Raw genomic sequence first — 23740 nt, forward strand, 5'->3', positions numbered from 1 at the left:
CCAATCTCCATGTCAGAAGCTTGAAGAACTGCACGTTCCTCAGCTCTGGCAGCCACAAATACTCGCTCCAGACATAGGCCCTCATTCTGAGTTTGATGGGTAGGGGAGGCTGCCCGCCAAACTCGTACCGCCACCTGACCGCCATTGCGGCCAAAACACTGCCGGCCCTATTACGAGTTCACAGCAGGGCCGGCAGGCAGATACAGCGTGTCCGCCCACCGGCCCTGCGGTAAACAAGGCCTTAATATTGGCGCCAGCTCGTAATCGAGCCGGTGGCAGTGCGGCGGGTGCAGCACCACCCATCGCACTTTCCACTGCCCATAATTCGGGCAGTGGAAAGCATGAGGGGGCTGTCCATGGGGGCCCCTGCACTACCAATGCCAAGTGCAAGAGCAGTGCAGGGACCCCCATGAGGCCTCCAGCACCCCCGTCCACCAGCCTTTGCATTGCTGTGCCATGCAAAGGCTGGCGGATTGGGGACTTGTGATCCCCAGGGCAGCACTGCAAGCAGCGCTGCCCTGGCGGATTGAAACCACTAGGCTGGCAGTTGGTGGCAACCGGGCGGTGTCAGCGGTCCGACCGTGGCAGCTCTGCCACACTCGTCATGTAGAGGCCACTGCTTTGGCAGCAGTCTGTCCTCCACTGCAGACCGCCAGGGTCATAATGAGGCCCTAAATGTTTCTTTCATCATCCATCGTCTGAATTAATCGGAGTAAAAAAAGTCTATAACTCTGAGATGGATTGCTTCTTCATCATTGAATTAATTGAACTTACAATGTTTGATGAGCGTATCAAGTCTTTCAACAAATTTGTTGATCGTTTCACCAGCTTTCTGTCTTTCCTGGTTGAAAATATATCTTTTGTAATCAACATTTGGCATTGGATTGAACTTGATATTTAGCGCTTCTTTATTTGACGGTATGAGATTTTATCACCATGTGGTATTTTCTTTATTACTTCCTTTACTCCTTCCCCAACAAGATTCTTAAGATATTTGATCATCCTTTTGCCATCTGCTTCTTCCAGTGCAATGATGAAATCATCAAACGTTTCAATCGAGGCAGTTCATCTGGCACTAATATTCAGCTTCTTGGTGGTATAGAAGGGAAGTGGTGGTTTCAAGAAGGTGGCGTTGGTGCATTTCATACCTCTTTCTACAGTCGGTGAAAGTATGTGCTGTCCAAACAGCGCTTGATGTGCATCTGACTCCGCACCTTCTGGAGGTACTGGCTCAGTATTAGAACTCGGGTCATCGGGTTCACTCACAAGACATGCTGTGCCTTCTTCCTCTTTTACAGTAAGTACTTTTTTTGTCTCATGCACCAGCTCTTCACTATTCTCACCCCTCAGTATTGTACCTTGTTTTCACTACCTTTAGCATTTCTCTGTATCAGGCTATGACTGCTTTTAGCACTTCTTTGCACTCTGTTATCACTGCTGCTAGGTCTTCTCTGTACTCGGCCATTGCCTTAATCACTTTTCTGTACCTGGTTGTCACTGCCTTTAACATTATTGTTCCATATATCTTATAGCTCTGTGTTACGGTGTGGTGCAGTAGTTCTTTCACAGCCTCACCAGCAGATTCCCAGAAAATAATACACACATTTCTCTGTAAGGCCTTTGTCTGCTTTGAAAGCTTGGCACTGGCTGGAGTGGTGCTTAAACTCCACATACACTAATCGTCGATCTTCACTTCGACTCAGGTGCGTGTTGCACGTGCAAGCAGTTTGTTGGACCACAGCAAACTATCTGGGAGAGCACTGTTGGTTCTTCAGGTTACGTATCCCTTGTCTCATCGCCAGGTGTAGTATTGGTATTAAACTTCTTTATTCTTTGGCATGCAACCACTAACTCCACATTCTAAATCAGTGGTTCCCAACCTTTTGATTTCTGTGGAACCCCACTTTAACATTAATGGAACCCAGGGACCCCCACTGAATCATCATTGGAATCCGGGCTGGGGACCTAATTTGTCATTATTTGTTCATATTTTTTTATTTTCTAGGCTCTCACGGACCCCCTGAGAAGGCATAGCGGACCCCATGGGGTACCCGGACCACAGGTTGGGAACCACAGTTCTAAATCATCAATTTTATTAATTACACTTATGTCACAGTTCTATGAAGTCTGTCAGGAACCAAAAGGGTCCCATCTTCTCTAACTCACAATACACTACACCCTCAAACAGCGAGAATATTCACTCACCAAACATTGAAACTGACGCCTTCATCTAACTTAGGATTATACCGATTCAAACTACTAACAAAACATTTTTGCCAGGTAAATCAAACTCTCTCTGCATTGGAAAAATCAGAACCACTTGAAAAGTCAACCCCGGTAAATGAAAGCACTGTAAAGAAATACCAACAGCAGTCCGTGTGTTATAGAAATGCTAATAACAAATCATAAGTGCCCACTCATTCCATATTCTTCTCAGCAATTCTGGTTGTTCTGTAATGTAGGATTCCTTGTTTTAAACTCAGCAGACTCTGCTATACTTTTTCCACTTGCTGATTTCTTCTTTAATTACTACTTTAGCTGCATTTTTGCCACAACTTGCCCTGCTCTCTTCCTAATTTCTTTGGATATCCCTTTCCCTGCTCTCCCTAAATCCCCCTATTATTTTCTCTTGGATCACCATGCTCTCTCTGCTTTTCTTCTATCCCCTGGCTTGTTCCCAGACTATAATTGTCCCTCTTTTCAACAATTCTCATGAAGTCTTCTCTTTCCTCCCTTTTCCTTGAGGTCTTCTTTTGGGAAGTTAATGCTTCAATTATGTTTTTCTAACATGATGGGGAGCTTCAATGCTTTCAAAATCTAGAAACAAGTCACATACTTTGATTGTTCGCTGTGCTTTCATATACACCCTCTGGCTCTTCTGTAGTTTTAACCACACCTCTTCAGATCGATGAACTATGGACAAATGTCCTTTAAGCCAAACTACTAACCCAGGCCTGATTAAAAGTATCAACCTAAATTATGTGGGTTAATGTGCAAAATTGATAACACAATATCAGCTTTTGTAAGAAAAAGTATATGTTGCTCATGTAAGCCCTCTGTTGTCTACTGCTGGAATGCAGTCCTAATGTCTCCAGAACTAGACCTCCTTTTCTTTCCACCCACCTGAGAAATACAAACAGTTCGACCCAGCTGGCCATGGATTCTACTTGGCTAAATAGAATTTAATTGATAGTGTGCTCTTTTGCTTATTCTATGCCCACAGCCCTATGACTAAAGCTCTGTTAAGGCATTGCAGCTATCAAGTGCTACACTTCACTTTGACTGTGGACGTAGTGGTTAAGCAGATTCAACAGAGAACTGATCACCAACAGGGTTAATACACTACTACACAGTGAGGGCAATAGGTGATTCTCCACTCTCTGTAAGTTAATTCAGGGTATGAAGATCCTTGTTCCAGGAAGAGTTTGATTGTCTGTTTTCACAAAAAGCAATGTTTTAATTTCCTCAAAGTTTCCTACTAGTGTTACTTTATGAGTGAATGAAGACATTTCTATAATGCTGACTCACAAAATAAAACATCTAAGTGGGTCATACAATACTGCAGAAGGAGAGGTAGATTAATCCTAACATTAGGTGAAGGTAAAAAGTACAAGCATTTTCCTTATAGACGTTGCAAAGCAATGTTCATAGAAATCATGCCGACTGTGCGAATCAATGAAGTGGTGACTGGTAATTAAGATGTTTGGATATTGGTGTCATTTTAGGCATAATCTCTCAGCCAGACATAAGATATGTATTGGGAAGGCAACTTGGTACACACACTCAGTGTAAGAAGCCATCACATGGTTTTATTTACCGACCCAGGGGCTGGTAGATATGGTAGTGTTATAATCTGGGAGTGGAGATTTTAGTCACACAGTACCCTCCATTCAGGCTTCCAAAAGCTGTAGCATGACTGTTTGGCAGCAAAGTGCCACTGTTGGCATGGTTACCTTCCGACTTTTTGCCTAAATGTTGATGCCAACTTTGATTGAAAGTGTGCTGGGACCCTGCTAACCAGGCCCCAGTACCGGTGCTATTTCCCTAAAACTGTACCTTTGTTTCCACAATTGGCGCAACCCTAGCACACAGTTAAGTGCCTGGAAAAAGGAACCCACAGTACCAACGGCCCTGTGGCCAGGGAAGGTTTCTTAGGGGTGCAGAATGCATTATGCCATTCTAGGGGACCCCTAACTCAACATGCACACTGCCTTGCAGCTTGTGTGCCCTGGTGGGGAGAAAAAGACAAAGTCGACATGGCACCCCTCTCAGGGTGCCATGCCCACAAACCACTGCTTGTGGCAAAGGTAAGTCACCCCTCTAGCAGGCCTTACAGCCCTAAGACAGCATGCACTACACCACAGGTGAGGACATAGCTGCATGAGCAATATGCCCCTACAGTGTCTAAGTCCATTCTTCGACATTGTAAGTACAGTGTAGCCATATTGAGTGTATCGTCTTGGAGTTTGTCATTACGGACTCCACAGCACCATATTGGCTTCACTGGATACTGGGAAGTTTGGTATCAAATGTCTCAGCACAATAAACCCACAATGATGCCAGTGTGGGATTTATTGAAAAATGCACATCCCGTATGTTAGCCATCTGCTAGTGTAGGACTAACTGGTCTGTGCTAGCCTGCCACTTTCAGACAAGTTTCTGACCACATGAGGTGAGTGCCTTTGTGCACTCTGTGGTCAGAAGCAAAGCCTCGGGTTACAGTGCCCCAGGGCGCTCCAGCTAGTGGAGATGCCCGCCCTTCCGGACAAAGCCCCACTTTTGGCAGCAAGACTGGCAGAACAATTAGGGAAAACAGGGCGTAGTGACCACCCCAGCCAGGACCACCCCTAAGGTGTCCAGAGCTGAGGTGAACCCCTCCCTGCAGAATCCTTCATCTTGGTTTGGAGGACTGGGACTAATAGGGATAGGAATGTGCCCAACTCTCCAGAGGCGAGTGGGCACAAGGAGGGTGTAGCCACCCTCAGGGACAGTAGCCATTGGCTACTGCCCTCTGACCCCTAACACGCCCCTAAATCTAGGATCTAAAGGCCTCCCTGAACCCAGCTCACCAGATTCCTGGTGACCTACAAGAAGAAGAAGGACTGCTAAACTGAAACCCCCAGCAGGTAAGAAGTCTCCTGCTTCAAAGAACCTGCAAAAAGACCAACGATGCGTCCAGCTCCAGAGGACTGCCCTGCACCCAAAAGGACCAATAACTCCTGAGGACAGCGGTCCTGTCTGAAGAAACCTACAACTAAGTATCTCCCCTCATACCAGATGCGTGAGTCTTGACCCCTGTGCACCCGACGCCCTCTGCCCGTGTCCAGGTGGTCCACCCTGCAAGAGAGGGTCCCCAGGCAATTATGATCAAGTACCTACCCTGGGTTGACCTCTCCACCCTTCCACGACAACGCCTGCAGAGGGAATTCCAAGGACCCCCCTGATCGCAAGCTCCGGACGAAGATATCCGATGCCTAAACGACACACTGCACCTGCAGCCCCCAGGCCTTGGAGAAACCGACCCCTGGTGCATCATCGTTCAGCAGGCGGCCCTCCTCCCTGTCCAACTGGTGGTGTGCTCGAGACACCCCCCTTGAGCCTCGCCTACAGCCTCTGAGTGACCCCCGGGGTCGCCCATAGACCTGCATTGGAAACCCGACATCCTGTTTGCACCCTGTACCCGGCTGCCCCTGTGCCGCTAAGGCTGTCTGTTTGGTGCCTACCTATGGCTCCTCCTTTGCTCTTCTAATCCCCCCCTGGTCTGCCCTCTGAGTCACGGGTACTTACCTGCTGGTTGACCTGATTCCAAGTCCCCACTGTCTCCTTAGGAGCCCACGTTAGATTTGCTCAATTTTGATCTCTGCACCCAACCGGCCCGAGTTACTGGTGGTGGGTGTTTGGGACTACCTTGAACCCCAACCGGTGGACTACCTAAAACACAGAGACTGGAAATGTAAGTATTGTACTTACCTGTAAACAGCTCTAACTTTCCTGCCCCGCAGGAATCATTTGAAAATTGCAGTGTCCATTTAAAAAAAAGCTTTTTGCCAATAATTCAAAATCTGTATTACTTACCTATTTCAAACAAAGTACTGTTGATACCTGTGTGAAATACGAAACTTGTAAGGTACTTACCTGCAACCTGAAACTTGTGGTTCTAAAAATAAACTAGGAAAATATATTTTTGCAATCTAAAAATATATATATCTGCAGTTAAGCCTTTGAGTGTGTGCTTCTTCTATTTTCTGTGTGTATACAACAAATGCTTTGCACTACCCCCTGATAAGCCTAACTGCTCGACCACACTACCACAAAGAGAGCATTAGTATTATCTAATTTAGCCTCGGTTAAGCATCTGGACCCTGTGCACACTATATCTCACTTTATCTCACTTTGATGTAGTATATACAGAGGCAGCTTCCTACAGAGAGCACGACTCATGAGTGGGTAATAAATGATGATAGCATTCATGAGGGACATCTTAGAAATCTGGAGTCTTTGGTTAGGGTTAATGTAGATGCACAACAAGGAGCAAGGGGGATTGCAAGCAAGCCCTATTATTATGGCCCATTACTGTCCAGTCTCTACACAAAAGACATGGAGCTGAGGCACAGCAGCTCCTTACTGGGTTGACCACAGTGCAGAATTCCTAATGCTAAGGATTAACTGAGCTGGCTCTTACATTTGAAAAGGGAATCTTACAAACAAGCTTGAACTGTGGTGCATGAGGTGCTACTATGTGGTTTGGAGCTTACAGTTTGTTTTTGCTGCTCTATATTTTAAAGTTTGATGTCTGAGACCTCATAATTGACTTAAATGCGGCCTGCTTAATCTTCATTTGAGGTCAGAAAGTAGTTTTTATTCTGATTTGAAGTCTTCATGTTTCACGGGAGTTTGAGTGGGTTTTGGTTTTTTTACTTAATTGAGTGATTGCCATATCAAACCCTTAAAGTAAGTTACTCGGAGCAGAACTGTGTTTATCATTCACAGACAGTTTGATGAACTTGTGGTGGTCAAGTGCAACTGCTTCTAATGTGGGGTTGCAAAGTCCATCAGTCATTCACTGGTTCACAGTTGGCTCAGGGACTCTCATGAACCGGAAGTTCCTTTCCTTTTGGGAAATGCTTGAGTAGGAGGTTCTTTTAATGTACCCCTTAGTGCACTTGCATTCTACATCGGTCTCAAAGAAACAACATGCTTCACTCAATCTTCAGGGCTCAGTTTTCCATACTGCCTGGGTCCAAAGGTCAGGATTCTCTATGCAGCTCACCTAGCCATTTAGACCCTGGCAGGCGACCCACTCAATTTGATCATCCTCACCAGGCAGGGAGATCTCTGTGCCTTCAGCAGAGCCACTGGTGCAGGGCTCCACTGAAGGCATGTAACTTTGTTTAGTAGAACGGGCCTGACACAGGTTTTTAATTTTCAAGAAACTTTCAAGTCAGGAGTTTGTTTGTTAAAAAGAAAGTAAAAAGCAATGAAATGGCACATATTGGGGCTCATCAGTTGCCTTTTCTGAGCTGGACCGCCATATCTAGTGGTCCTAGGCAGGGAAATTTAGTGAAAGTCACCCTGTCCTAAACAGGGCTATGACCCGACGCCTCTGTGACAGATAGGCTGTTATGTCAGAGGTTTCTGAAGGCAGTGGCAACTAAAGTTTTGCTGTCTGAACCACAGATTTACGTGCTCCTGCACATTCCTTTGCCTAAACACATCAGGTGATAATAATAATGGATTAAGATACTGAGCTTCAATACTAAACACACTGAGGCAATTGAAACTGGTTTACAAAAATATCATGCTCAGAAAATCTTAGCAAATATACACAATTAACACCGTAATGCAGGGGAGACTATCCTCAACTGAACAGAAAGGAGGAGGGGACAGTAAAGCATACTGGAGCAATGAACATGTGAGGGCAGCAGGGGAGAACGGAGAAAAAGAAAAGTGGTTGAGTGACCAAATCTAATCCCTGCATCAGCACTAGATTAACGAATCAAATACCAACATTGGTACAATCCTTCTTTTCTCATACCGGAGCCTTTCGTGCATACACTATGGGCCTGATTTAGATATTGGAGGATGAGTCAATCCATCACAACGGTGACGGATACCTCGTCCGACGAAATCTAAATCCCATAGGATATAATGAAATGTAATTTTCAGCTGACGGGATGTCCGTCCCTGTTGAGAGGGAGTAACTTGTCCACCAATATCTAAATCAGTCCCTTAATGTCCACGTAACCTCCCAACTATCATTCAAGACTTTTAGTCAAAAACACTCAGACAGCTCGTCTGGACTAAACCTCTAAGCCTTTCAAGCTGCTGTACGAAAACCCGTCCTCTATTGGCTCAATATATTAATGATAGTATTCCATTCTGCAGAATATCAGGCAAAAAGCAAGAGGTTTGACCACAGTACACTTACTCTAAACTGCCTTTGTTTGCTCCTAACTCCAGGCTTGCAGCTACAAGGATCTAACCCTCAACTAGCCATTACACCTACCTTAGAAACGAACAGTCTAAGATGGTACCATACTTGCACCACAGATCTCTTCCTAAGGAATCTCTCTACTGGATTCTCTTTCTGTAAAATTCATATTTCCCTTGCTCTCTTATGCCAGCTTACCCAAATGCATGTAACCCTCTATTTGCTGTGTAAGCTCACATGCACTCTGGAAGTCTTTTGAAACCCTGCTCTTGTAATCAACCTATTCTATGCAATGTATTGCACCACCATGCAGTACATAACACTTCACTGGTTCCTAAAGCAAAGTGCACATTTCATAAATACCAAATCAAAATTAAAGAGCTGAAGATATGTGTCATAACTATGCTTCACATACCTGCTCCGACTCTGGCCACCGCCTGAATTGCTGCAAGGATACTGCCAACTGGAGGGGAAGTGAAGACTGCTCCTGCAATAGCTCCTGAGAGCATTCCTTTGCCAACATAGCCTTACAAGAAAAGAGAAAAACAGGGAATGCGGAGTGGGATTTATGAGAATGTTTTACAACTGCTTCCACTACTTCAGCACATTAATTACAAAAACAGCTTCTGATGTTAGCTCCCACCCAGCCATATTGCATCAAAGTGCTAATTATCCATTTCCTCCCAGCAGCACCCCATACCGACTGTGCCAGAGTGCTTTAGCATCCACATGGCATCACACGAACAGCCCAAGAACCCCAGCAGTAATAGGGCGCCAGAAGTGAAATACTGCTGCAGCCGTACGACTTGAACACCACAAGCTTCTTCCCTTCAGTGCCCTGACAGTCTTGGGGAAACAAGCAGTATGTTCTACCCAGTAGTGCATGATGCTATTAGGAACATGGCACTCGTCCCAACTATCTCTTCTTCCATTTCAGTGCTGTAAGCTTGTAGCAACAAAAGCCATTAACCAAACAGTGGTGGGTATCAATATGATCTCTCTCTCAGCATCACTTTAGTATTGTCGGTCTTCACAGGAAAGTTTTTTAACTTCTATAAAAGTACAGCAGCACAAGCTTTCTGCAGGCTGTGGAGGTGCTTCAAGTCCCCCATACCTGCATGGGCTGGCTCATGTCCAGAGCCCCCTCCTGAAAGTACAGCAACCCGGCCACGGACCTCCTCCAGGTCTCTCCTCAGCACCACACGATGTCCCTGTAGGATCTGGACATTGGGGTTACAGGATGCAAGCCCACCCAGAGCATCATCCACACAGCTGGGCACAGAGTTCAGCAGCTTCTTCGAAACCTGCAACAAAGATACAGAAAGCTGATGACAACAAACAAGTACAGGCATTGTGCTCAGAACTACTAGAACAGATTCTTAATTTTCCCTACAGTTCAATGAGAGAAGGCTCCATAATTGTATCTGTCCAGGCATCTGTCTGTTCTGTAACCACTGAGCAGTGTTGGTCTGCTTTGTGGTTTAGTTAGAGGAACATGTAAGCCTAGGAATCAGTGAGTGAAAGCAATGTCTGTCCCCGACATCTGTACTTTTATGTGCCCTCCATGAATATTACAATAATAAACTAGTCCAGAGTACCTCACCTGGTTCAATTTTGTTTCTTTTATGGTCTGGCTTGACCACGCAGCTATCGCCAGACCAATATGTCAGATTCACTTGAAAGTGGCTTTTGCTCCTCCCACATGTTGAGAGCAAGAAGTACATGTTTAATTGGGCAGAATTTGTGTGCTTTCACAAACAAGTACTGGCAAAGCCAGTAGGTCTCGTCTATGTGAGAGCCACTGGCTTTGCCAATGTCTTTTGGCCATGTTGTACCACAGCGTGGCTGCTGCTCAGCATGGTGATGTAGCGTAAAGGAGAGTGGCATGGAGTGGCACAGAGTGGAGTGGCATGGAGTGGCACAGAGTGGAGTGGCGTAGGGTAGAGTGGCGTTCAGTAGAATGGTGTAGAGTGGCATAGAAAACAGTACAGTGGCACAGCCCAGATTTTACGTGGAACAGAGCGGCACAGAGTGGAGTACAGTGGACTGGCATACAGAGGTGTAGTGTAGGATGGCAGAGAGTAACGCAGAGTGGAATGGAGCGGCATGGAGTAGAGTAGAGGGGCATAAAAAGCCATATAGTGGCATTGTGTGGAGTAGCGTGGAATGGCATAGAGTGGTGTAGAGAAGAGTGGTGTAGAGCACAGTGGTGTAAAGTAGAGTGGCATGCAGTGTTGTAGAGGGGCGTAAAGTAGAGTGGCACATAGTGGTAGTGTGTGGAGGGGCATAGAGTAGTGGCATAGAGTAGAGTGGGGTGGAGTGAAATGGGGTGGCAGAGTGGAGTGGCACAGAGTTGGGTGGCACAGGCTGGAGTAGAGTGGCGGTATTGAGTGGAATGGCGTAGAGTGGAGTACAGTAGAGTGGCATAGAGTGGAGTAGCGTAGAGTGGAGTGGCATAGAGTGGAGTAGAGTGGCATGGCACAGAGTGCCCTGGAGTGGCACTGTGTGGAGTGGACTGGCATAAGGTAGAGTGTTGTAGAGTGGAGTGCCATACGGTAGCATCTTCTAGAGTGGAGCAGTGTTTTCGTAGAGTGACACCGAGTACAGTTGCATAGAGTAGAGTTGCATTGTGTGGAGTAGGGTAGAGTTGAGTGGCACAGAGTAGTATAGGTTGGGGGTGTAAGTAACTGAAGCGTCAGTAGGGACGGCAGATATGGTGAAAGCAACAAAAATAAGAAGCCTATGTCTTTGTTAAAAGTGAAAAAGCACATTGCAAGTTCATGAATAATATTGAAATTTTTATTGCAAAAACAGTGTGTAGCAAAAAAAAGGGGAAGAGTAAAGATGAGGAAGAACACATGTACTTGGTCCATGCTCCAGGGGAGGGGCTAACACGTGACAGGAAGGGAACAAACAGGAGCTAAGCAATTGAAAGATTCCAAATGAGAGTGACAACAAAAACAACTAATGATATGTTGTGGGATTATTGTAAGCCCACTGAATTGTAAACAATATGTCTTGTAACACAGCACAGAACCTCTGTAGGGGAGATCTAAAAAGTACTTGCCCTCCTCACAGCTGTGAGCATTTTGTTTATTTATCCAGCTGTCTAAGCTTGAACTTGAAGAGGCACACAAATGGCATTGTAAAGCTATTAAAGTGTCTAAGATAACAAGATAATTTATGGTGTTTTCTCTTGCAGCAGAACAGATAGGAGGAGGGCAGTCGATTACCTACACAGATTCTTAGGTCTTGCTTGCCAGGGTAGACGTCACTAGACCTTTTAACCTACATCAATACTATTCTGCATTTCTTTGCCTCCAGACAAATACATTTAATACATTTAATTGTACATGCTTCCTACTTGTAATGCTCCACATTACCATACAGAATTCCTTTAAGGACAGACCTACTGGCACTGTCAATGTATTTTTCTAGATTGCATTTTAAACACTTCTGATGTATGACTTCCAGTACCAAACTGCTTTTATGGTGCTTTTTCAAAAATGACCATTAAAACGCATCCATGCATTCATGCATTCATGTTCAGATAGTAACAATGTTTTAAAGCAATACAGTTTTATATTAAAGAAAAGTATTATGTCGGAAACAATCTTGCTCACTTGTAGCAAATGCCTATGTTGCAAAAGAAGCTATTGGAAGTAAATATGACTCCTGAGCTGATGCCTCCAATACCACCATGTCTTGGGAATGATGCTTTAGGCACACCAGCCACAAATGTTTAGTGGCAGGTGGGCTCCTTAACTCCTCTCTTCATGATCCATACAATGTCTTAGTTTTCTACAATGCAAACCACCACACTATGTCCTGGGACCTTTCAACCCCATCAGCAGTGATCTGTCTCCGAACAGTCATTTATCCTGCATGCCCAGTAAATGTTGTAGGTAAAGTCCAGTCCTTACTGGCCTTCTGGTTCTTTATGATGCCTTATTCAGGACTTTCAGGAGGCCAGTTTCACTGAAACTTGGCCCTTGACAACAGCCTTCAAAACATGGGTTAAGAAAAATTAAGTCATGTCTCTCCGAGGACAGGCAAGAGACTCTGAGAGAAGTCTTTTTCGTTCTTACCAAAATCTAGTATCGTTCTGATTTTCATGGGGTAAAAAGCCCACTTTATGCTAATAACCTATTAATTTCTGACAGTGGCATTTAGTAGCAGTTAATCAATGACGATGCCTGTTAAATCCATCACCGTGACTTTCCCAAACCCATAGGGTTCAGCACTTACCTAGCTTTATGGTGACAACTATTCCAGAATTAGCAAAATGATAAAAGGGAGCCTTCATAATCCCGGCCTCCTGATATACCTCAGTAAACAACAATGTTGCCCAGAGATTTTCATTTTTGATTTGTGTTTTTGGATCATTAGAGAAGTAATTTAGCTAGGGTAGATACTGCTGATCCGGGCCAATTTGTTCTGCACAACATTTAAAAAAATGGTGGATCTGTTTCAGTGATGATGTGATATTTCAGGAACCATGATACCTATATACTTCCTTTTGATGTCAAAACAAAGGTTATGGGGGTCAAGGAGTGTTATAGAGACAGAAAATAACTCCTCAGAGCAACCGTTCTACCATTTTTGCCAAAATGGTGGCTATAATAGAGGAAAAGAGACACATGTAGAAATGAAACAAATAATTATGGTTTTTAATCCTTTTATGTATACACCAAGCAATGTTTATGATCTGAGTATGAAAAAAATAATGTTTATCACTCCTGTTTTAGACACTTTTTCATTGTTCAGTTAATGTATTTGTTTTGGCAATCGCTTGTGGTATATTTGCAGAATGCTGAACATCTAAGAAGAGCATTTCAACAGGGACATCTTTTTGTAGCACAGGTTTTGCAAGTACATGTACGTGTAAGTTTTGTGGGTGGAGGCTTTAAAAATGTTGTAGGTTTTGGCACCCCATCAATAACTTCCCAATCAAATTCACACAGATCTCTCTCTACATATGCATGATCCAAAACATTTACACATCTTCTGATCAAGTAGAATGCTCTTTTAATGTGTCCACACACAGAATATGACATCATTGGAAGGGCATTTAGCAGGACTGATCTCTTGAGCTCACTGTACCGAAGACCATCAAATGTGTGACAGTCAGAACTTGTTTTCCAAACATGCACAAATTATTTTTTTAAGTCGTTAAAGTCACATTCTTCTTCTGTCTCAGCAAATGCTTTTAGAAACTTCACAGGTTCAGCAGTTAAAGCTCCAAGGTTTGTTCCAATTTTGCTCATAGTATAATCACCTGTCAGAATATGCACCTTGACAAGAATTCTAGGCATCTCTGGGTTAAGTTTCTTGTACAGAATATGAAGCTGGATTAAGTGTCTTTTCTTGCCTGTTTCATAATGTATCCATAACTCTGACAATCCTTGACTTATGAACATTGCAACAAATTTAAGTAGCACAATAATAACATCTGTGTCATTTGACAGTACACTGACTTGGTTGGAACATTTCGAACAGCCCACTCAACATGTGGCACAACATGAAGGTCTGCTTCCTCCAATTTGCTGTTGAGTTCTTGAACAATATGGCCTGTACCTTTTGAATATATCTCTGCAGGCACCAACGCCTCATTGACAATCATTCCACTTGCAATAATAATTGGAAATTCAGTGTTCACTGAAGCATCAGCAATGTTTTGACTAGTAAACATCTCCAAGTTCATCTTATTCAACACTGATGACCAGACTTTATCAAGCTGCACAGGTATAGGGGTTGAATATCTTTTGCAGGCAAGGTCAATTGTTACACTTGTGGAAATTCGTCTAATTCTCTCACATTCCTTGACAGACAGTTCAAGATAACTGTCAAAGACAATGTGCACTTCTTGCAAGGTACACGTGGACTTTGATATCTGTAAAACAGTCTGAGCAACGTCTCTGGAGTTTTGCATGGATGAAATCTTGACTATTCGCAATTGCGACATATAGTGCACAACAGTGTTTTCAATGAGGACACCTTTAGGAATTTAAATTCTTCAGGTGAAATGTTATTTTTTCGAACTCATGTATGAGTTTGTGCTTCACTGGTTTGGTTGCAGCGGCTCCATCAAATAATGCGTTTGTTGAAAGAAGATCATGCAACAGAAAGTCCTTGATAAATTTACTCTTTTCTTTTGCTACATCCATCTCGCTATGTGCTTGTGAAAGTTGTTTTTTTGTAACCTGTTTTGTAGTGACTGGTTGCAAGAATCTCTTACTATTATTAAAGCGTGGAAGTTTTGCTTTAAGGATTTTGTCAAACAGATTTTTCTCTTTGAATACAAATCTCTCTTGCTTCAGTTCTGTGAATAGTTTCAATCCATGTTCCAGGACATCTACTAGATGTGTCTTTATATAGTTATCCACATATTGTTTGGTCACGAAGTTGTGTAGTCGCACAGGCTCAGTCATTTCAAAGGTGTTTCCATGCTGCTACATGAAATGAAGAAGGCTCTCAACGTTTTTATTAAAAAGTTCCCCTCTCTTTTCCACAAGTTTGTAGTGAGGAACAGTTTCACGATGGTCCATTAATTTTGAATTTGTAATTTCTCTGAAAACATTTCAAATAGAAAGGACTTCATGGTAAACTAGCTGCCACTGAGCAACATATTCACTTTTATGTGTCTGACCAACAATTCCCTTTGAGCTTTTCTGTGATCTCTGGATCGTCTGTTCCAGTTTCATATCTGGAGCCACAGCATTGAACCTTCCCTCTCTTTCTTTCACCACAAAATGTATTTGGATTAATTTTCTGTAGAGGTATAGTTTTTCCACCTCTATCTTCTTCACTCTTTCCAGATATCAGGACCCATATCTCAGGTAGTGTATGCAATCGAATTTGCGAAACACGGTATTCAGTGACTCCACAGTCATCATGTGCAGCTCCCAATTACCTTCCCGATCAGCCTGTACCAAGTTTTTCACTAGCGCTATCATGTGTAAAACATTTCCCCAGTACTTGCAAAGTTCTGATTTTTCTTCACTTTCTTTGACAAACTCTACACACCTGGTTTTTAAGTTTTCTGTTTTTGAACTAAGTGTATTAAACATTGTGTGCCTTTGCATTATTATGTCTTTTGAATGAAGTGCACCCTGGACTTTGTTCACGTCTGAGATAGGATATGCACAACCTAATTTGTCATTCTTGTTTCAGAAAGCATTCCAATGCAATGCTTTTAACAGCCTCAGATATAATGAGCATACCTGGTAGCGAACAAACATAATGAGTTCCGCTCAAGGTTGACTGGACAGTTTTGCTTCCAAAGATTTCAGCCTCAATAAGTGCATCGTCTATACCATATCCACTCAGATAACTTCCTGCACAGCGCAACACACATTTTGTCATGTGGAAAACAGCCATCACTGGATAAAGATCATCAAATTCTACTGGATTGTTTATGAAAATGTCAGCTACAATATGTAAAAACATCTTCATCACAGAAAATTGGCAGGAAAGGCTGGCCTTCAAGCTGAGCATGCACATTTTTTATTTTTTTAGAGCTGTGTACAGTGTTCCGCAGTTTGTGACTGGAGATGGTATTACTGGTTAAAACCCAACCTTCTTCAGTGGGTGGTATTCTGGGGGATCAAAGCATGAATTTCGGCCCACGGGGAACTGGCTTGTCTTCATCCTTCACTCCATACCGAATAAGGGATAGGATAAATTCAGTTAAATCAGCTTTGTGGACCGCACCATCGGGTAGAAGAGGATCCATGTCCTCAGCCACTTTGAAACTTTCTGGTAGACTGGCGCATGCTGAAGGCTTACAGGCACTCATTATGGCGTCGGCTGTCTTTTTTTGAGACCTCCGAAGCTGCTGCAGCCAGCAGACCGCAAGTGTAGGCCGTCTGCTAACTGCCATATCCCAAATCCAGAAAGGACTTCTGCCCATTTACAGGTGGATATCTGACTCCGTTGGCCTGGCTGACGGAGTTGAAGAGGTGGTTCCACCACCAGCACCGCCACGTCAACAAGACTCCGCCCGCCATATTACGATACGTAATGCTGCGTGGTGAAGTCCTGTTGATGGTGTGGTGCTGGCGGTGGAAAACAACAGGACCTATCCCCTCCCGAAAAAGGTAAGTTGATCGTCCAAAAGGGGTGGGGGGAATTTGGGAGGTGTTGGGTGCATGTGTGTGGTGTGGACCTGTACGTGTGCGAATGGGGGTGTCTGGGTGCATGTATGAGTGTGAATAGGAGTGTCTGGGTGCAGGAATGGATGCAGTGTCTGGGTGTGTGCATGAATGCGGAGAGGGGGAGTGCATGAATGGATGTGGAGGGGGTGGGGACGTGCAAGTATGTGGTGTGTGCGTGTATGTGTCCCTGAATGGGTGTGCGTGAGTGCATGTCTGTGTGTGTGTAGAGCGGGTGTGTGCATGTGTGTGGATGAAAGGGTGTGTGTGCATGAGTGTAAATTTGAGGGGTGTGTGTGCATGTATGCTGATGAGTGGGGGTCGGTGTGTGTGTGTGTGAGTGTGTGTGTGTGCCAGCGACAGGAATGGGGATTCCTGTCGCCACGTGCATGACCGCCAGACTTTTCGTGGCGGGCCAACCGCCATGAAAAGCCTGGCGGTATGCTGCCTCGTAATGCGGGCGGCGGCCTGGAACCTGCCACTTCCCTGGAGGAACAGATCGCTGGCCGCGTTGGTGCAGCCAAACCCGTGGCCAGGCGGCGTTGTGTCGGTTTGGCTTCGGCCAACTCCCAAAACTTGTGATGCAGCGGACTTTAACGCTGGGTCTGTGGCGGTAAGACTGTCGCTGCCAGCCTGGCTATCTGATGAGCTCCCGCCCCGTAATGAGAGCTTGGCAAGGCAGGTGGGTTATAAGTTTGCAGCTTCGTTTGTTTATGCCTATGGCTGACACAGCCTGTTTTCCAGCAGCTACTTCATTGGTACAGTCTTGAAATTGGCAGTATCATGTGTGCTGAATGTTCCAGACAAAGAAAAGCTGTCTTCAAAATCAAAATTATCAAGAGCAGCAATCCTTTCCAGGTAAAGTGACTTGGAAGTGGTGTACTGTCACAGTCACATGATTTTAAAGCATGAGCTGTTAACAAGTTTCTGCTCAGTCATTATAACTTTTTAATACACCAATCATATTCACTGAAGTGATTAGCTCTCTACTTTTGCACTTGTCATAGATTGCGTGGGCAGTCATGTGTAGCAAAGTTTTCTTTTTGCTGTGATGTAAGTAATAAAACATGATTTGGAAAATACAAGACATTTGCACAGTATAAGCCTATTGGTTCATGGGACGGTCTTCCACTTCTTCGCTCATATCTTCAAAGCCATAATCAATGTTGTTGGCTTCTGTTCCGAACTCGAGAACTTTAGTTTGTAACAGTTTTGTTTTGCTGATATTAAATAATGCTGTAAAAAACATTAAGACAAATCAGGCATTCTTGTTGAATCCCATGATTTGCGGATCTCTGGGGCATCACAAAATGAAGTCCAAAATCTAAATATTTCAGGACATTTTTTAAAAATGGTTCCTGCTGATTTTATTGCATCCTGTGATCTTATTTTGGCAGCAAGAACTTCAGGAGTCAAATCAGCTGAGAACACCAAGGGTGGCTCATTTATTTTTGTTAGACTGACAAAAACAAATTCTTTCATTGTACATTCTCACCAGGAAAATATTTTATGGATCAATACAGTTTTCATCAATGTTGACCATTATTTCTCTGATCTCACTGAGTCTGAACCAGTAGCCAGCACTCAAGAGTGTCTTTACAACTTAATTTGCTTTTTTAAAGAGTGCAAACTTAACTAAAGCTGGCAGTTACGTTGCTGCTGGAAGCTCATTGTACACGCATGCAGTTCGGGTGGGCATACAAATCCGCTGCAAATACAGTCACCTTGCTCTTTAGGTCAGCTACTCGGCTGAAAACTTCATCTTGGAAGAAATTAGCTGGAGATAAAAACATGTTTGCCCTTTGAGACTCAGATACTCTGTACTTTGTTGTTTTGTCAATCCCTTTGGGCCTTTTTCTGGCTAAACCACAGATAACAAACTGAACATCCTCTGCTTTCTGATCAGTTGTTGGAGGTGAACGAAGGATAGCCATCGATCTTCTACGTGGATGGACACTGGGTTCGGTTGTTGTCACTTTCTCATAAGACTTGGATTCACTGGTTTCGCCAGGCTTTTTTCCAATCAATATGACTTGCAGCACTTGTCGATAAAATATTTGATCCTCTTCACCCATGAGTTTCAATCTGTTGTGAACTTTGTCTTGCTGTATTTCTGCTGCATCTCAAACTCTCTTATGCCCAGCTGCAATTGATGTTAGCTTTTCTTTCAGATTAGTTTGACATATGACACATTTTCTTTCTTGAAGGAGTCCTCATATTTTGTAGTTAGCAACACTCAGGAGGTAAAGTTCTGCTACCACCTGCGTCGCTCATGTTTACAAATCTGAATCAAGGGAAAACCTGAAACAAAAACAATATTCGAATAAATTACCAATATGATGGCTAAAACACATCATTATAGACCCGCCATTTTGAAAAATGGTGGAAGGGTTGCTCTGAGGAGTTATTTTCTATCTCTGTAAGACTACTTGACCTTTACAACCTATATTTTGACACAAAAATGAAGTATGCAGATACATAATCACACCGCCATTTTAAAAATGTCAAACAATTTGGCCCGGATTAGCAATGTCTACCCAAGCTAAATTACTTCTCTAATGATACGAAAACACAAATCAAAAATGAAAATCTCTGGACAACAATTTTATTTACGAAGGTATACCAAGGGGACAGGACTATCAGTTGCATTGGCTCTCTAAGCCACATTTGGGCTTGCCTCCCTTGCTCCGAACTTCGAAGTGAAATCCCCCTACAGATGTTCACCCCCTCCATAATGCCTGGAACAAGGAGTCTCCCTTACTCTGCATGGTGTTGCTCTCTGCTTCCCGACTACTTCTCCTTGCCATTCTTCCTCTTGTGCTCGCCTGTGTGGCTCTCCCCACTGATTCCCCCCACTAGTACCTTCCGTGTTGCATTCCCCAACACCCATCTCTCCAACCTTCCCCCTATCGCTTTTGAAACCCTTCCAGTCCCTTCCTTGTTGCATTCGCACCCCCTTTTGTTTTCCTTCAGCGTTCCCCCAACAACCAACACGCTGTTGCTTTGTCACATGTTTTTTTTTATTTTTGCCAAATTTGCTGCAACTCTCTGCGCAAATTTAAAAAAACAAATGCTTTTTTGCACTGATAAGCTAAGGAGTCAGTGTGTCCCTGCCCTGGCCATTTTCTTTTTTTCGTAATGGTTTTACTGGGGCTCAATCCCAAGATAGCTGCCAACACTTCCTGGTTGAAGTGTTGGCAGCCAGATCTAAGCATGAGATTGGGAGAGTCCGCGGAGCCTTTGTTTCCCCATATACATATACAAATTATAATTTTCTTTAATATCTAAAAAACTACTGAACAGATTTACACCAAATAACAACAAGCATTTGCAATGCAATAGGTATCGCATTTGCTTGAATTAGAGCTATTGGCTTTGCACATTCTTAACTCTACTTTTCTTGCTACATACATTGCTCCACCCTGCCTAATAATTTGGTCTTTTCCTGCCACATAATTGCACTAAACCCTAAATATAACTAAAGCACCTCAATTTACCTTTTTCCATACTGACATTACTTCCTGTGTCACTTAATGCCAATAGCGCATTGTTTATGAAAATTTGTCTCCGGGCTATTTTTCAAACTTGTCTCAAAGATCTGAATGAGGAATACAGCTCCCAGAATGCAGCAGCTTATTCAAGGCAAGCCCAGGATTGGAAACAGTGTGTCTGCAGTTGGTATGGAGTCATCTGATAACCTTTAGGATGACAGACTTAAAATGATGTTTAATTAGTCTTGTTCTAACAGGAGAGAAATTGATTGAAATGATCGAAACAACACGTTGCCTAACATTTACGGAATAAGGATCCTTGTTTTCATGCGCACTTTGGGCCTGATTACAACTTTGGAGGAGGTGTTAATCCGTCCCAAAAGTGACGGTAAAGTGACGGATATACCACCAGCCGTATTACGAGTCCATTATATCCTATGGAACTCGTAATACGGCTGGTGGTATATCCGTCACATTTGGGACGGATTAACACCTCCTCCAAAGTTGTAATCAGGCCCTTTGTCACAAGGAAATTCTGAATATTAAAAATGTATACCGGTTTGTGCAGTTTTCCGTTCCACAAGTAGATGGTGCCAGAGAATACATGTTTTTATGTACCCCGGCACTTACAATTTCACAAGAGTTACTTGCTGCTCTTGTTTAAGTGGAATGTAAACAAACAAAAGAACACAACACACGCATTGTTAAACGAAAATATTGGTTCCACAAAAAAAAGAATGAAAGAGGATATCTTTGCCAGAGGAAATAACAAAGAGTATTGCGTCTACAGTGGTTACTACGGTATTCGAAAAGAGTGTGTGGCATGTTGCCTGATACATCTCTCAAGCAGGCAAAACCAAACAAGACGGGGGGAGCAAGGTGGTGCCATCACACACTGTAATGGGAGGAAGCGCGACATAGTGTGATGGACAACAAAAAGGTGCTCTTAGTGAAATTCCCTGTGCAGGAACTTAGCACGCAAAAGGAGGGACATTTAGCACAATGTACCATTGAAAGTGAAGCATTTAAGAGAAGCAAAATAAAGAACGAATGGCAAGAGTGGGCGTGGTTAATAGAACACATCTTGCAAACAGCGCTGCGTGCTGCCAAAGCTTGATCTAAAAAGGGCGCTTACTGGACCAAGAGCTACCTTTCTGCCAAATTTGGTGTAATTAGTCCAGCACTTTGAGCTGTGGTCCTGTTAAAAAACCCTATGCGAATTAACATGGGGAAAAAACTTTTTGGGACCCTCCCACCATTTTTCTTGGCCCCCGCAAGAAGGATCACCCCAAATCTTTCCAGATAGTAGCTGAAGTGAGCGTCAAATTTTTGGGAAACTTTCATGAAGATTCATCAACCGGCACCAAAGATACAGGCATGTCAAAAAATGCTTTCTCTATAGATACTAGGTCCTAACTATAACTACCCAGTGGCGATCGCCACTAGGTTAAATAATTATATACTCAGAGCAGTAACTTAAAAGAAAAACAAAAGCACCCATGCCATTTTGTAGGCACATGCATGCGTGTTCCGCGTACCTACAAAATAATACATCTGGTCGTGTCAAAGGCTTTTTTTTTTTAAACCATACCAATGCTGTACAGCACTACAGGTGCTCTGCAGCGTGGCTAAAAACCACTGACAATGCTAATAGATCACAAAGGTGAGACCTATGAGCTTTGCCAATACTTGTTTTTTTCTGTGCCTGGTCTTTGGAAAGGGAAGGAGAATAAAAGATCAGCCTGTCTGTCGTTAGCTGAAAAATGCCCCACATGCTGTCTGTTCCGTTTCTTTGAACAGTACCATTAGCTGTTCATAAAAGGCTGTTTAAATTCATGATTTAAACTTTTTGAGGCCAGAGCCCTGGATTCAGGGGAAGGCTATCAGCATATCCTGCAGAAATCCTTGGGCTGCATGACCAAAGCTACCAACTCCCAGTTCATGACGCAGAAATATACAGCCTTTCTAGAAATAATATTTGTGACTTAATTCTTGAATGTTGTGTGCGCAGCAGAAGCAGCCAGAGATGCTCATAGCTGCCCTGTATGAGCACAACTGTAGTAATAACTCCCCAGCTGCGGCTCTGTAATATTGAGACTCCGAAACACAATTTTGCAAGGTTGCCCGGCTACTGGAAGCCATGGGGACTACTAGTCCCCGGGCCATAAGACTAGTCCCCGTATCTCTGCATGTGCTAGGGGAGTCCAGGAGGCAGGGTTCCAAGAGGGAAGGGGGGGCTGATTTTGTGAGGAAGGCTGCAGAAGTGCAGAAACTGGGTATTTGGAGCGGCCAAGCGTTTTTACATTTGCCTGCCAGCTAAGCACGTGGGTGAAAGGTGGTGTTGGGTGTCACTTGCTGCCAATAAGCAATAAGTAACTTCTTTTCAGCCTTGTTGCCAATTCATGGTACAATATACCATCTACTTGGCACTGCAGGTGCTGAATATAGGCACAGGGGCCCACAGTTTGGTATGAATAAAATTAATGGGGGCTTACCAATATAGTAATTTGAGATCTGGACAGCATGTAGAGCTGTAGATGCTAGTAAAAAAAAAAGTGTACACACACATTTGAAAAGTGTAAACAATATGAGGCTAGGTATAATGCTCACAGAATGCTCTCTGATTAGATGCAAAAGTTTGCAGAAGCTTGTAAGCAAGAATGATGATTCTTTACTTTCAAAATAAGATGTTCAGAAAATAATGCACATAGGAAAAAACATTTTTCTAAATTACTGTGAAATTTTAGGTTCTACGGGGCTCGAAAAATCATGAAAATGTTACTAGACCTGCAGGTCAAGTAATTTAAATAATCTACTCGACCTAACTGTAATGAACAAATATTGGCAAAAAGCAAAAAATAAATTTGGTCTCAAAAAGCACACATTGCCACTAGTTCCTGGCACTGAACAAAACTGCGTTGTGTGCCAGTGTGCTCCTTGTGGAAGAGCAGAATGCTATCACTCAGAGTAAAGCCAGATAACGGATTGAAAAAGAAATGGAATTTTTATTAAAAAACAGAATGTCTTGGTTAACGCCACACCTAATTAGGGGCCCAATTCATAAAGAAAGTCACAAAAGTACACTCATGGTATTTGTCTATGCATTAGTGCAGAATTATGGCTTTCATTAATTCACAAGAATTTACAGTAGTAGACCGGTAAATCGTACTCCTAGAAAATATTTGTGAAATGTATTTTAGCAAGAGCAAATATGCATGTGTAGATTTGCTTATGCCAAAATCTATTGAGCATTTACAAGTTCACTTTCTCTGCAACTACTTTTTTCCCAACCCTTCAAGAACTTCCACTTCTGCCCTTGTCAGAAGTAAATTTCCATCCTTTCTCAGTATGGGAGAAGATTGGAGAAGAGCTGGTGAGAATCGTTAAACATGCAATTTAGTCGGTTTTCACAGACTCAGAAGCGTATTCCAACCCTGGAACTATTGCTTACTGCTTTCTCCAACCCCAGTATGTAGTTCTCCGGAAACATGGAAAATTAAGGAAATTGCTAGTATTTAAGCCCTACTAAAGTAATAGCTCAGATAGTCTATTATCAGAGCTCTTTTATATGATGAGTTTGCTGCCATAATTTGTCACCACACTACATGGTACCAAAGGGACAAGTATGTTTTTTTCAGGACAAGTAGATTTATGAAGCAACCTGT

The 23740-nt window shown here is 43.3% G+C and overlaps 1 protein-coding gene across 3 annotated transcripts in view; it reads right to left on the minus strand.

Annotated features, from left to right (window-relative positions):
• The window catches only part of TKFC (triokinase and FMN cyclase), a 224651-nt gene that overhangs the window by 139698 nt on the left and 61213 nt on the right, over positions 1-23740 (minus strand). For all 3 annotated transcript variants that reach the window (XM_069223265.1, XM_069223264.1, XM_069223267.1), the window contains exons 3-4: positions 9546-9735; positions 8847-8957 (exon numbers count right to left, since the gene is read on the minus strand). In XM_069223265.1, coding sequence (XP_069079366.1) covers positions 8847-8957; positions 9546-9735 — 301 coding nt within the window. The remainder of the gene's footprint in view (positions 1-8846; positions 8958-9545; positions 9736-23740) is intronic.

The sequence above is a fragment of the Pleurodeles waltl genome, chromosome 3_1 (assembly GCF_031143425.1).
Source record: "Pleurodeles waltl isolate 20211129_DDA chromosome 3_1, aPleWal1.hap1.20221129, whole genome shotgun sequence".
Classification (NCBI taxonomy): Eukaryota; Metazoa; Chordata; class Amphibia; order Caudata; family Salamandridae; genus Pleurodeles; species Pleurodeles waltl.